This window comes from Protopterus annectens, chromosome 11.part0 (assembly GCF_019279795.1).
Source record: "Protopterus annectens isolate FY-2018-M chromosome 11.part0, PAN1.0, whole genome shotgun sequence".
Lineage (NCBI taxonomy): Eukaryota > Metazoa > Chordata > Ceratodontiformes > Protopteridae > Protopterus > Protopterus annectens.
This window is the reverse complement of record NC_056745.1, coordinates 833980537-833994769: the sequence shown is the minus strand read 5'-3', so window position 1 is coordinate 833994769 and position 14233 is coordinate 833980537. Positions and strand designations below refer to the sequence as shown.

Sequence of the window (14233 nt, the reverse complement as noted above, 5' to 3'; positions counted from 1 at the left end):
CAAATCATCTCTAGTAAGTTGTGATGCATACCTTTTAGCAATTGTGACATGGCCCGGTTTATATCCCCTGTTATTAAACCTATGTACTAAATCCTGGCTGTATTGATGGAAAGTGTTATCATTAGAGCAGTTACGCCTGATACGAATGAACTGAGACTTAGGAATGTTTCTGGCAATATGTTTTGGATGAAAGCTGGATGCGTGGAGTAAGGTATTATATTGAGGAAACTTTCTGAATACCTCAGTATTAAGGGAGTTGTCAACATTTCTTGTGATCTTAACATCCAAAAAAGTAATAACATTTTGGTCATAATTAATTGTGAAATGCAGCCCCCATTTGTTGTCATTCAGGTATTCAACTAATTCATGTAAATATTCAATATCAGCCCTCCACACCATCCAGCAATCATCCAAATACCTATGCCAGATATAAATTTCAGGTAGGCATAAATTATGCGTTTCATCATAAATAATGTGGTCTTCAATATATGCCCCCCTGCAAAAACATGTTTTAGTGTTTTTTTTTTTTTTTTTGGGTAGCCCGGGGAACTAAACTTCAGCAAAAGTGCACTTTCGTTTAAGTGGACTTTAGCTGAAGTGTAGGGTCTACTGCTCTATTTCGAAGAAGTGTATTTTCGATGTAAAGCAGTAGACCCATACATATATATATATATATATATATATATATATATATATATATATATGTGTGTGTGTGTGTATGGGTTCCCTACGAAATCCCAAATGCACAGAATCCCGACGCCCAAAATACCGAGATGAAAAGCCTGAAACCCCACATTACCGAAAGACCAGAAGCGCGAAATTCAAAATCCCGATGTTAAGGGATTTTGAGTTAGGATTTCTGGTTTTGCAGTTCAGGTAAGTATGTGTGTGCAAGGGTGTTTGTGAGGGGCTTTAGTGTGTGTAAGTGTGTGTTGTGACTGCAGTGTGTGTGTGTGTGTGTGTGTGAGAGGAACTGTAATGTGTGGGTGTGAGTTTGCCTTGTGTATATGTTTGTGCAATCTCGGAGTTAGAATAATAAAGTAGGGGGGTGTGGGGGGTGCAGGGGGGCAAAGTCCCCCTGCTTATCTTTAGTGTAGGGTGGTTTGTTTGGTTATGGGGGGAGGGTGTGTGTATGTTTGTGTCTGTGCTGTATGTATTAGTTTTGCGATTTAGAATTTCACGCTTTCAACGTTTCGGTAATGTGGGCTTGCGGGCTTTTCATTTCGGTATTTTGGGCATCGGGATTCTGTGCGTTTGGGATTTCGTAGGGGACCCGTGTGTGTGTGTGTGTGTGTGTGTGTGTGTGCATATATATATATATATATATATATATATATATATATATATATATATATATATATATATATATATATATATATATATATATATATATATAGATATAAAACTGAGAGGAGTTTATGGGCACAAGTGAGTCCCAGACAATTCAGTACCTGGTAAGTGGATGTATGAAACTGCACCATGAAAAATAAATAAATAAATTAGGCTATACTACAGTAAAATTAAATTTGTTAATACATTAAAAGCTAGATATGGAAAGAAATTAGTTTCAAAGTAAATGTGTTTATCACAGCCTTGCAGTAAATAGTGTGCAAACTTCAATATTCTGGGCACATTCCGTAGTTTTAAGTGTAATGAACAAATTTTTAGTGAAACAGCAGCCAAACCAGTGCTGGTTTTGTCCATTGTAACAAAGAAAACATCTAAAGACTGAGTGGAAACTGTAATAAATTAGCAAAAAATAAAATAAAATGTAGCTATCTAAAATGGCAAGTCTAAAACATTTATCTAGATTGACTTTGTAGCATACCTCTACCTATGGCTCCAGGAGTTGAAGTTTTTAATACCACACTAGAAGTGAAGGTGTACAACAAAAGATGACAATGGCCATGGGAAGGTTTAACTGTAATGTTGCGTTATTCTTCATCTCAAATGTTCAATTTGATTTTGCCTCTTGCTCTGACTGTACATATTTTTGATTATTTTAAATGACAAAATCTACAAAAGCAACAGAGACCACCAAAGTAGACACCCAAGCAACCTCCACACCCAAAGACAAACCATGAAACACATACTTCACATAATCAGTGTGCCACGCAATCACAGCCCTTAAGGCAAAATAACATACCCAACACACTAGTGATAGGCGACTCTATAGTCAGGCACACTGATGTCCCACTAACTAGGCTGGATAAGGAGAAGGTTACAGTTAACTGCCTGTCGGGCGCCAGGATCCACCACATAACACAAGCACTCGGGTCACTCCAGAACAAGTACAAATATGACTCTGTCATTGTCCATGTTGGTGTGAAGGACCTGAGATGTACCTCCCTGGACTACATGAAAAGAGACATGGAAGAACTCTCTGATCACGTAGCTCAGGTCGGCATGACCCTGAGCCTGAGTAGCATCCTGCCCTCACCAAGAATGATGCCACAGTACAAAGAAAAAAATATCAATTTCAACAACTGGCTAAGTTTCTGGTGTCATTCAAAGGGGATCCAGTATCTGTCCACCTGGGATGACATGCTCGATAAGCCATGTTGCTTCACAAGAGATGGCTTGCACCTGTCACCCTTGGGCTTTTGAATACTGGCAGTGCTTTTGCCACCCCATAGTGCCTTTTTTAGACAAGGCTCAAAAGACAAACTCACCACCGTAAATAGCACAAGTAACCAAAAACTGCGGGTAATGCTACTCAACGCCAGAAGTCTAAACCTCAAAGTGCATGCACTCGAGGCACTCCTTAGTATGGAGAACATCGATATCTGTCCAGTAACAGAACTGTAACTGGATGTTATAGCTGAGAGCCAGATTCCCAAGGTCCAAAAGTCATTCTAGGGGTTTTGAGGAAATGGTCTGAATTTTAGGATTGCCAGTTTTACTGCCAGCATTTCTTTTGGTTTTATGTGCAGTGTGCAGCTGGGCAAGGAGTCCTTGTATGCACCTGGTTTAAGGCTCCAGAGAGCACCCCAGCACTATCAGGCTATAACTCATACCATACTTTTCAGCCACAGAACCCGGACCGAAACACAAAAGGTGGGGGTGTATCCATATTCATCAAGGATACCCACACCTCCAGGTTAGTTTCACAGCACAATGCCTCAGAGATCATCCATGTGCAACTAACAACAGGCAAAACTGCAATTCAAATTGTAGCTTGCTACAAATCACCCAACATGACCCAGGACCCCATGCTTTTCTGGAGACACTGGAAAATATGAAGGTCCTACCAAATGCCCTAATATTGGGTGATTTCAATTACCCAAACATTAACTGGGAGAACTACTCAAGTACTATCTCCCTTGCCCAATGCTTCTTAGAATTTATAAACTCGAACGCCCTGGATCAACTGGTCAATACCCCCACCAGAGGTGACAACATATTGGACCTGGTCATCACCAACATGGGCGACTGGTGTTCTACACTGGAGTTCAAACCCTCACTGGTTAGATCAGACCATAGACTAATCACTCTGGATATCCACATTCCGCCCCCACCCCCAATCAAGGAAACCACAGTGAAAAACTTTTCAAAAGCAAACTTCACTTTACTTAAGACTGAGGTGGAAAGTTTCACGGTCCCCATGCTAAAGGAAAATGCTGTCCAAGCTGCTGAATCCCTTACAAAGGCACTCTATGAGCACCTGCAAAAATGCATGGATCGTGTTATCCCAAGCAAAACCAAGACTCACTCCTCCAAGAAAAGAAAACCAGTCTAGTGGACTCCTGCCATAAACAAGCTATACAATAGAAGGAGGAAACTAATGCAGAAAAGAGTAAAATCCCAAGAAGGAAAGAATCCCTGATTAGTATCAGCAAGAAACTACGATCCCTCATAAAATCATCCAAGGCTAGCGTCGAAAGAAAAATTGCCAAGGACTCCAAAGATAACCACAAAGCGTTCTTTAGCTATGTCAAGAACCTAAGTGGAAACTCTCAGATCTACTCTGAGTTAGTGCAGAATGGCACAAAATACACTGAACTGACTGATATTGCCAACATTCTGGCAGACAGGTTTAGTGCAAACTTCACCCCCCTCTCACCCCCTAAAGGGCCCATAACCATACCAGAAGAATATAGTGCCCCGGCAATCACTGACACACAGGTTAAAACAGCCCTATCCAAAGCCAAAAATACAGCTTCAATGGGACCAGATGGTGTCCCAGGCTGTGTCTTACACAAGCTCCAAAATGAACTAACCCCTCACCTAAACACACTGTTCAAACTCAGCCTCTCTACAGGCTACGTACCCATAAAGTGGCGTACAGCAACAGTTATCCCGGTCCACAAAGGTGGAGCCACAACGGACCCTGGGAACTATCGCCCTATAAGCCTGACTAGCCTGGTCTGCAAGGCTATAGCGCACATCATCATGGAATTCATTAAAAGAGACATTGGGAACCTTCAAACATTGGACCCTACCCAGTTTGGCTTTGTTAAGGGCAGATCATGCCTCCTAAACCTGGTGGACTTCTTTGAGACAGTTACCAAAGCTTTAGACGAGGGAAAGGAGGTCCACACAGCATACCTAGACCTCGCAAAGACTTTCAAAACCATTCCCTATTTTGGTATTATAGAGAAGCTCATCAGCCTGAACATAAACCCCTACGTCACAAGATGGGTTGCCAATTGGCTCATGGATAGAACCCACACGGTGAGAGCTGCAGGCTCTAGGTCCGACTCTAAACCAGTTACAAGTGACGTCCCCCAGGGCTCAGTCCTGGGGCCCCTCCTGTTCGGTATATACTTTTCAGAGGTACAGGCAAGCACAGGAGGACTATGGCTGACCAAGTTCGCAGACGACTGCAAATCGGGGGCCATAATTGACTCTCCAGCTGATACAGACATCCTCCAGAAGGGTCTCACTGAGACGGATACCTGGTGTCCAAATCATGGCCTCAAGCTAAATGCCAAAAAATGCATAGTCATCCCCTTTGCAAAAAACAAAGTACCCGCGAACTACCACATACGTGGTAGTCCCCTAAATACAGAAAATGTAATAAGGGATCTGGGGACCCAAGTAGATAGTAATCTCTCCTTTGATAATCATATTGCCAAGGTGGTTAGAAAATCCTTCTATGTGGCCCACCTAATCATGAAAGGGTTTGCATCTAGAACAAAAGAGGTTATTGTGCCCCTCTACTCATCACTCATCAGACCCATCATAGAGTACAATGCCCCATTTGGGATGTACCTTACAAGACACCTGCAACAGCTTGAAAGACCACAGAAGTTCCTCACCAAGAGGATTATTGGTCTCAAACATATGCCCTATGCAGCCTGACTGAAGAAACTCCAGCTGTACTCGGTTGCATACAGCTTACTCAGAGGTGATCTCTGCCTGACATGCAAGGCCATGTCCAACCCAGAATTGATGGACATGCTCCACCTAAAAAAAAAAAAACAAATCCCTGAGAGCCACACGCTCTAGGGATCTAAACCTCACCACAACAATAAATAGGATGTGCTGAAGGGATAGATTCCTGTCCCAGAGACTCCCCATGCTTTGGAACAGGATTCCAATCTACATTAGGCAGAGCCCCTCACTAACATTCTTCAACAGAAACCTTGACGAGTGGATGGGAAACAGAAGGTTTACCCTGGGGATCACTGCAGTGGCTCTGCTGGACAGAGGCACAGGGAACTAATGACTCTGCTGGACCGAGGCACAGGGAACTAATCTAAGGGGGCGGCGAAAGCCAACACATTCTGGCTAGGTTTAAAGATGCCCTCGGGCAGACAGCCTAGTACTTACCTATGAACCTGTGAACATTAACACATGAATTGCCTTTCACAAAAAACTAACATTCACTGTATGATGCAAGTAGTTTTTCACAAAATTAGACTCTCCAATAAAAATATACAAAATGCAACCAATTTTGTTCTCCATCTGCACCATTACATATTCAGTTGTCTGCACAGTGTGGTTTGCCCAGTGCATCTGCAAGTCTTTTAACAATGCAGCTTAAAAATATTGCTTCACATCATTTATGTTTTCAACTAAATTATATGTTGCACAGGAACAAATAACTCACAGCAAAACAAAGTAAAGCACAGACTTACAAGAAGAAGGCAGGTGTGCATCTTAACTGGTTATTCCACAATAAATGAGATACAGCTGTGGGCTAGCTACTCACCTGTCTCAGGAATTTATTATTGCAGAGATCAACGACTAGAACCTGTAAAAAGAAACGACAGCATTCTGTTAGTTATTCCTGAGGTGTGTAACCTAGCTATCTCAGAAACTGACAAGCAACTTGAAAAACAGGAGTGGGAAATAATGTACTTGAAATGTTTAAATGTAACTTTGTATTCAAAGATTACAACATCTGAAGATGTACATTTGTGATTCGTGTGCTTGGGGAAGACAAGATTACAATAAAATACAATTCTAGTCTACAACTTAATTATTTATAATATAGCATTCTCCCATTCCTACCTATTTCTGCTGCAAGTTAAACAGCAGCATTCTCAAAAAAAGACAGCTGTTACAGTTAACATACCTGCATGGCTTGCCAACAACATTATTACTGCTTTTAAGTTCAGAAAAAATATCTGTTGACTTCCATTTCAGTGTTGTTCCAAGTCACACGCACTTAAGTAAGGACTAAAGCCCAGCATTGTAATATTTACTAAGACTTCTAGAAACAACAATAATTTAGGAAAATAACTATGCTGACTAGATAAAAACAGATCAGAAATTGAAAAAAAAACTTTGGGAAATTAGATTGTTTCTCTGGTAAACTCTTTTTCCCTAAATAGAAACCATTCGTTTACATACACAACTCAGGCCTTCAGTGTTTTCAAGATATTCATAAAGCAAGTGGAAAATAGATAAAACAGCCAATAACAGAAATTCTTACATAAAGAACCAAAAGTACTTAAAACTTAGCTACTAACTAAAGCTCACCAATAAGCACAATGGATTGGAATGCTCAATCAGAACTTCATTACTGGACTTTCTTACTGAAGCACTGTTTAAGACTAAATGCTTGAAAACAGAATAAAGTATAATTATGTAAGAAACTTACCACTGTAGTAGATATTTGAGTAGATCACTTCTAGAGCAGTATTAAATATCAAGAATGTTAGTCGTATTAAATATTGGGAATGTTGCCATAGAAGGGGCAATGTCTGCTTTGACTTCCAGATCTTGGCATCCTTTTCCTTTCTGAATGGACAGATGCTGACACACATGGGATATCAGTTTGTACTAGTATAACTTGGATGAACATGCACAGCACCTTTAAGTCTTAACTGCCCAAGGTTCAAAGCTGGGAAGACATCTCTTGTCAGTTACTGGTCCAAGCCCTGAATTAAGGCAGGATCCATCCCACCATTCCCATGAAACAGGCAACCCAGTGAGGTTGAAACAGCTTTGGAACCTGGGCTCACTCTAATCTATCCAGACCTGAGCAGGCTAAAGGTCAGTGAAAACAGTGCATGTGGGAGTCTGGGAGGGTAAAGGTGAAAAAGTGGATAAAAGCAGTACCTTATTTCAGCTCCAGGATGCCTCAGAGAAGCAAGAGCGGAAAGGTATGTGGCAAGGTAATACTACGTCCTGGGATGATTCCCAGAGCCAGCAAGGTGTGTTAGGTGTCTACTTGTTATGAGGGCATGGAAAAAAAAACAGGTAACAATACAGAGTGGTATAGGGTACACTTTGTCACTTCCTCAGACATAAAAGAAATGTTTGCCCTCAGACTCACTCTGTCGTTAAGGAATGTCAAATAAAGTATGTTTACCAATGAACACCTGCAATTCTGAAATCCTCCTGACAAATGTGATGGTTAGCAGAATGGCTGTCTTCCATGTCAAGAAATTTAAGGGGGCTGTTACTACTGATTCAAAGGGTGATTGTACGATATTTTCCAGCATAAACTTCAGGTCCCATGGAGTGGAGTAATTCCCTTTCTAGGTAGTCTCATGTGTAGAATTCCCTTAACAAACTGTTTGTCTGGTAGCAGGGATACTAAAAGGGGTTTTATAGGAATACAGAGTGAGATGGCTGAGAGATGTGACTTCACTGACGCAAATGTCAACCCTGTCATGAACAGGTCTATATTACAACATCGAACTAAAACAAGTTTGAATGTTGTAATATCGAACCCTAAATTCTGAATGTGGAAAATAGCGAAGCCACGGCACATCGACTTTTTTGCCAGGGAAAAAAAATCGGTGGGCCGTTTTTGGGGCTTTGCTATTTACTCCAGTGTGGTGCGATCTCGGAGTTGGTATATTTAAGTAGGGGGGTGTGGAGGGCACAGCCCCCCATGTTGGTGGGTGTGGGGGTGAAGCCCCCCACTTCAATTTAAGTTTAAGGTTAAGTTTTTTTTTTTTTTTTTGTCATTGAACAGTGATTTTTTTCCTTGGGAAAAAAATCGCTGTCCTGTGCTTTTGGTTTTGTTGGGTTTTGGGCATAAAGGTTCGATATTACAATGATCAAACTTTTGTAAGTTCGACGTTGTGATATAGACCCTCATAAACAGCTAAGATAGACAGCAGAATCATAGAGACTGAGGCTTAGAGATGGTCTTGAACTCTACTTTGGCATTACAGAAGGAATGTTTTTCATGTTGATTAGTTTAATTTCCTTTGGCTAAACTTCATAACTTTCTTTATGATGTTAATCATGTCCTCTGTGAATTGGTTCCTAACAATGAGTAAAGTTACATCAGCCATACTGTAAGATGAAGGGTCCTCATATTTAGGTTTATAAAAGATTGTGTGTTCTAAGTTAGGATATCTGCTTAAATAGTCAGCATGACTGATTTCTCTCTAGTCATCACTAAAAGGAGGGAGAACCCATGTTGCCTGGTTCAAAAACATGTTATAAGTAGCTGCTTTGACCCATCATCCTTTTTCTTTCTGGATCACCCCGTGGAAAAAAAGGATCACCCTATAGAAAAAAAAGGAGATTGGAGGGAATGCATACAGAAAAAGATCTACCAAACTTGATACAGAAAGCTTTCACTATCCAAGTTTACTTGTATGGTGCTCTGGATCAGATCTTTTTGTTGTTTAATGTGAAGAGATCTGCCTGTGGGACACCTCTTCTGTCGATAAATTCTAGAAAAACATCCCTGTGTATCACCCAACTCATGGAGATTCATCTCTGATCTGCTCAGATGTGGACTGCTTTAAGGTATATATCTTAACTCTAGGACTATGACTCAAACAATCATAATTACTCTGCATAGAGTATATGGCTGAGTCTCCCTTTGCTTGTTTACATACCATATTACAGTTGAATAGTCTGTGGCCATTGAAGCCCTTCTTTTTGTCGGATTGGTCTGAAGGACCTTAGAGCCTAGATGAATGTCAACATTTACTTTATGTTGCTGCATTTTTTTGCTCTGGGAATGGAATGACTTGACTTGCCCTGGACCTTAAGTCCATTTGAGTGAGCTTCCCAGGCCATGCCTGAAGCATCTGTGGTCAAGATCTAGTTCTAGGGAACCTGTTTGAGGGGAGCCCCTGTGATCACACTTACTGTGTTATTAATCATTCAAATTCTTTATTTATACAGGGTAAAATGTGGATTGTTTCGTCCAGGGACTGGTTGTGCTGATTCCAGACATTCCTGAATTAATACTGAAATCTTTTCGTAAGTAGTCTCTCTAGTGGTGCTATCAAAATTATGGACACCATGAAACATAGTACCCTTAGGAAGTCTCTTGCTATAACTGAGCTCCTTTTTAAGACATTCTGAAAATATTCTGTTATGTCTTCCAGTTTGTCTTAAGGGGAAAAGGCTGTCTGGCTGCTAGTGTCCAAAACTTTACCCAAACATATCACTGTTATGAAGGTATCAGGACTAATTTGGGTAGATTTAATGGAAAGCCCCAAGGATTGGAGACAGACCACTTTAAAATGAAATCCCTTCTCTACTTCCTTCTATAAATGGACCTGAATCAGACAGTCATCCACATAAGGATAGATATGAATGTCCTTGTCTCTACATTATGCAGTTAGGCATTAGTCAGGCATTTTGTAAACACTACAGTAGCAATAGCTAAACCAAAGGGCAAAGAGCTAAATTTAACAGGCCCTCTGGCCAAGAATCGAAGAAAGCATATGTGGTCTTTATGAATAAACGAAATCTCTTACCAGAATTTACTACTTGCAGGACCCGATTGGCTTTAGTGATATTTTCCCATATTTCTGACCTATGAACATGCAAACTGAAAAACTGGATATGGTAATTAATCAATAACAAAAAAGAATGCAGAGCCAATTTTCACAGGAGAGGTGGTAAAAATTACTGCTGCTGCACAAAATGAGGTGTCATTCGATAAAGTAATGTAAAATGTGTCAGTCACTTGCACATGTGAATATTTCTAATTCAATGTGGAACACTAAGTATGTGTGAAAGGTTTGGAACCACAATATTTCTGATGTAGCAGAACTGTTTTCACACAATCACTCAACAATGCCTCCATATCATAAATGACTGAAGATCAAAACACTGAAACCAACATCTTGAAAACTACAAAAGGCTGAACCCCCAAATCCTTGCACAGTATGGAAAGAAAACATGAAAGTAAATATAAGACATGAACTTTGGAGACCAGAGACCCTGCCTATGTCATATACTGAGTGGGAAACATCTGCTCATGTAGGTGTTATGAACTTGTTTACATGAGCACATAAGCATGTGCAGAGCCCAGAGTACTCTAACCCTATCACAGTTGCTAAGGGACCTAGGGAAACTACAGTGCTTACAGCATCTCTGCCCTACTTAGGGAAAGTGTAGTGCTCAAAGCAACCCTTGTTCTAGTGCAAATGGTGCTTAGTCACTGGTGCTTATCTCTTACTTCTGTGTTACACATACAAAGAGGGCTACAGGTGAGTCACGATGTTGTTGTTGTTGTTGTGTCTTTCAGCTTATCCCAGTTAGGGGTTGCCACAGCAGAACTCCGGTCTGCTGATGTTTGGTAGTGGATTTTTACATGCCGAGTTACCAGCCCTGACGCACAACCTTCAACAAAGGCATGCCCATTCATGCATGCCTCCACACAGAAGACGCTCTAGCTGAGAATCGAACGCGACAACGTCCTGCTGTGAGGCGACAACGCTACCGCAGCACCACTACCGTGGGTCCAGCAGTTGAGTCACGATAAGGTGAGATTTTTGGAGGACAGGAGCAAAATGTATATTTGGTATGTGTGTGTGTGGGGGGTGTAACTAAATATAACTGCCTGCTTTCTCCAGTGCCACTTTTTCTGGGCATCTTAAAATTCTACCTGTCTTGTCTGCTGCTTTTCTGCACTGCTTACTTATCTTCAATTTGATAACAGCACATCAGGTCACTTTCTGCCTCTGTTTTCGCTAATGCCTTTCCTTAGTTGCATGCATTTTTCCTATGTTTTTATCTTTCAGTTATTTTCCATTTCTTTGCAATGAAATTAAACTGTGATATGTGCCAGATTATTCGTCTAAGGTTGCCAAGTTCTCTTTCCAGCTTTTCTCATGTTACAGTCCTCTTGAATATCACTGTAATATGTGCAAAAAAAAAAAACTTTTCCTCCAAGACTTTCTGCAAAGTCACTTACATAGGCAATGAGAAAGAATGAAACTAGTATGGACACCTATGGAAATATACAAGTTAACTATCCTTTTTCCAGTGTGGACTCCATTTATTATTATTCTCAGTGACTATGCCCTAACCAGCATTTCATTAGTATGTGACAACTTCAAGGATATCGGATTCTTTCACTTAGATTTTGTATACTACTACATTAAGAGACTAGGGATGTATTTGACATAATTCGGGAAAAAATGCCCAAAGGTATTAACATTATCTTTGATAAACCAGCTGGACAATTCATTTAAAACATATTCCCAATGGTAAATATTCAGTAATAAGCAGTTTTTGTGCTCCCTTTCTAACCACTTATTGGTGTGATCTGTCAGTTTTGTGGCTTCTGTGATAAATATCAGAATTGAAATGGATAATGCAGTTAAAATAAGCAGATTCTAAGCTTCTAGTAAAACATTTAACATTTCACTACATTTGGTGTGTAATACAACTCAGCTTTCCAAATTTCTTCAGATTACCATTTAAAACATCTAACTTGCTAACCTCTATTCTCTCAAAAATGAGTAGCCATTTACTAAAGACAGCTTTATACGTTATTTTAACATACCTTCCTCTGTGCACCAGTGTTCAAAAATTACAGGTTCTACATGACCATACCAAATCAATACTCATTTCTACTTTGGTGACAGAAAACAGTTCATCAGTTTGGTGGAAATGTGTATGCATTTTGTACTTTTCTTGTTGATGACCTGCCAGTCTGACATACTGTATCTCAGTGCCCCTCTTCAATGTCCCCCAACAAGGCAGACTTGAGAGCCTTTGCCTGGTATGGTGTTACTCTGATGACAGCGAAGGCACATTTAGTTCCCATCCCAGGCATGCTATGCTATGTAAGCATAGGTTCATTGGTAAGTACTAGGCTAGCTGCCCTTATGGGCCATTTTAAGCTTAGCCTGTTTCCATTTTTTGTGCTTGAATTAATTAATTGAATTTGGTTAGAGACCATGATCGAAAATTTTGTACTACCCCTAAAGAGAATAAAGTGCAGTTGTGTGCACTTACCATAAATGTACATGTTCGAGTGTATTCTCTATTGCAATCCTGACTGTTGGGATGTCTTCCCATGAAAACCATGAAAAGCCCGACTACCAGAGAAAATTGTTTTTGTTTCCCAGGCTGGCAGACGCCCCTACTGACATCAGTATGCTCAGGTATAACGGGAGCTAGCCTGCATCATAACTTCAGTATTTTCTTGACCCCCTAGGAGGAGCCCCCAAGTACACCTTAGGTGGACTAAGGAAGTGTGGACCCAAACCAGGGTAGGGAGGTTTAGGGTCCTTGTTGATTCTAGTAGCCTATCTAGTAGGCTGAGTGGGTAGGAGGGAGGGAAATAAGACTGCAACAGTGAATACACTAGAGCCTTCTACATTTATGATAAGTTTACACAACTGTACTATGTTCTTTGTTTCATTGTTGCAGTCCTGACTGTTGGGAATATTCCCGACACTTTAGAGGGTGGAAGGAGATTAAGATGAGGAAAGGCTTCCCTGCAGGACTGCAGATGCAAACCCTGCTCTGGACTTGGAAAAGACTGCCAGGTCATAGTGCTTAGTGAAGGTATGCACAGAAGACCAGTTAGGTGGCTGCCTCCAGGATGTCCTTAGTGGGAACCTTTTTAAGGAAGGCTGCAGAAGTAGCTGAGGCCCCAGTAGAATGTGACCTAATCAAATCAGGGGGCTTTTTACCATGATGGCTGTAACAGAAAGAGATGCAATGGGAAATCCACTTGGAAATAGTCTGTTTAGAAGCTGGTTTTCCTTCTGAGCCAGGGGCAAAGATAATAAACAACTGGTCTGCTTTCCTCAAAGATTTTGTTCTGTCCAGGTAGAAGCATACCATCCTATGTACATCCAGTGAGTGCAGTAATCTTTCCACCCTGTTTTGGGGTTTGGGTTTTGGGAAAGAAGCTTGGTAGATGAATGGCCTGGTTCAGAGACACAGTGGAAACCACCTTAGGCATGAAGGAAGGATTAGTTCGGAGGAAGACCCTATCTTTATGAAGAATATGAAAGGCTTCATTGCCATTAGGGCCTATAATTCTGAGACCCTCCTGGCCGAAGTGATGGCCAGTAGTAGGGCTGATTTCCAGGTATGCAACTTTAAGGTGGTATTGGCCGCAGGTTCAAAAAGAGGTAAGGTTAGCTTTTCTAGGACAAAGTTGAGGTCCCAAGGAGGGTTTGTTTCCTCCTGTGGGCCTAATGTGAATAACTCCCCTAAGAAATTGTTTTAGCAAGGGGTGAGAATAGATTGGAGGATGACTAGGGATGTGGGCAGAGATGGCTGAGGCATGTATCTTGATGGAGGAGTAAGAGAGTCCTTTTTCCATTAGGCTGGCCAGGTACTCCAGGATATTAGTAATGTTAGCAGTGTTAGGTTGAAGGTGGTATGTCCACAACCAAGCCAAGAATCTTTTCCATTTGTTTAAGATTTTCTGGTGCTAGGCCTTCTAGACTCATTTAAAATGTTTTGAACCTGTTGACTCAAGTTGGAGGTGGAGTAGGGCTTAGTGGGATAAATCAGGCTGCATCATCACTTCAGTATTTTCTTGACTCCCCCCTAGGAGGAGCCCCCAGAGTCTGAGAATCTGAAGGTTGGGGTGCACAATTCTTCC

General features: G+C 41.0%; 1 protein-coding gene across 6 annotated transcripts in view; it reads right to left on the bottom strand.

Moving 5' to 3' along the window:
• Positions 1–14233, bottom strand: part of DENND2A (DENN domain containing 2A) — a 2268767-nt gene that overhangs the window by 528203 nt on the left and 1726331 nt on the right. For all 6 annotated transcript variants that reach the window (XM_044088248.1, XM_044088247.1, XM_044088242.1 and 3 more), the window contains one exon: positions 6158–6199. In XM_044088248.1, coding sequence (XP_043944183.1) covers positions 6158–6199 — 42 coding nt within the window. The remainder of the gene's footprint in view (positions 1–6157; positions 6200–14233) is intronic.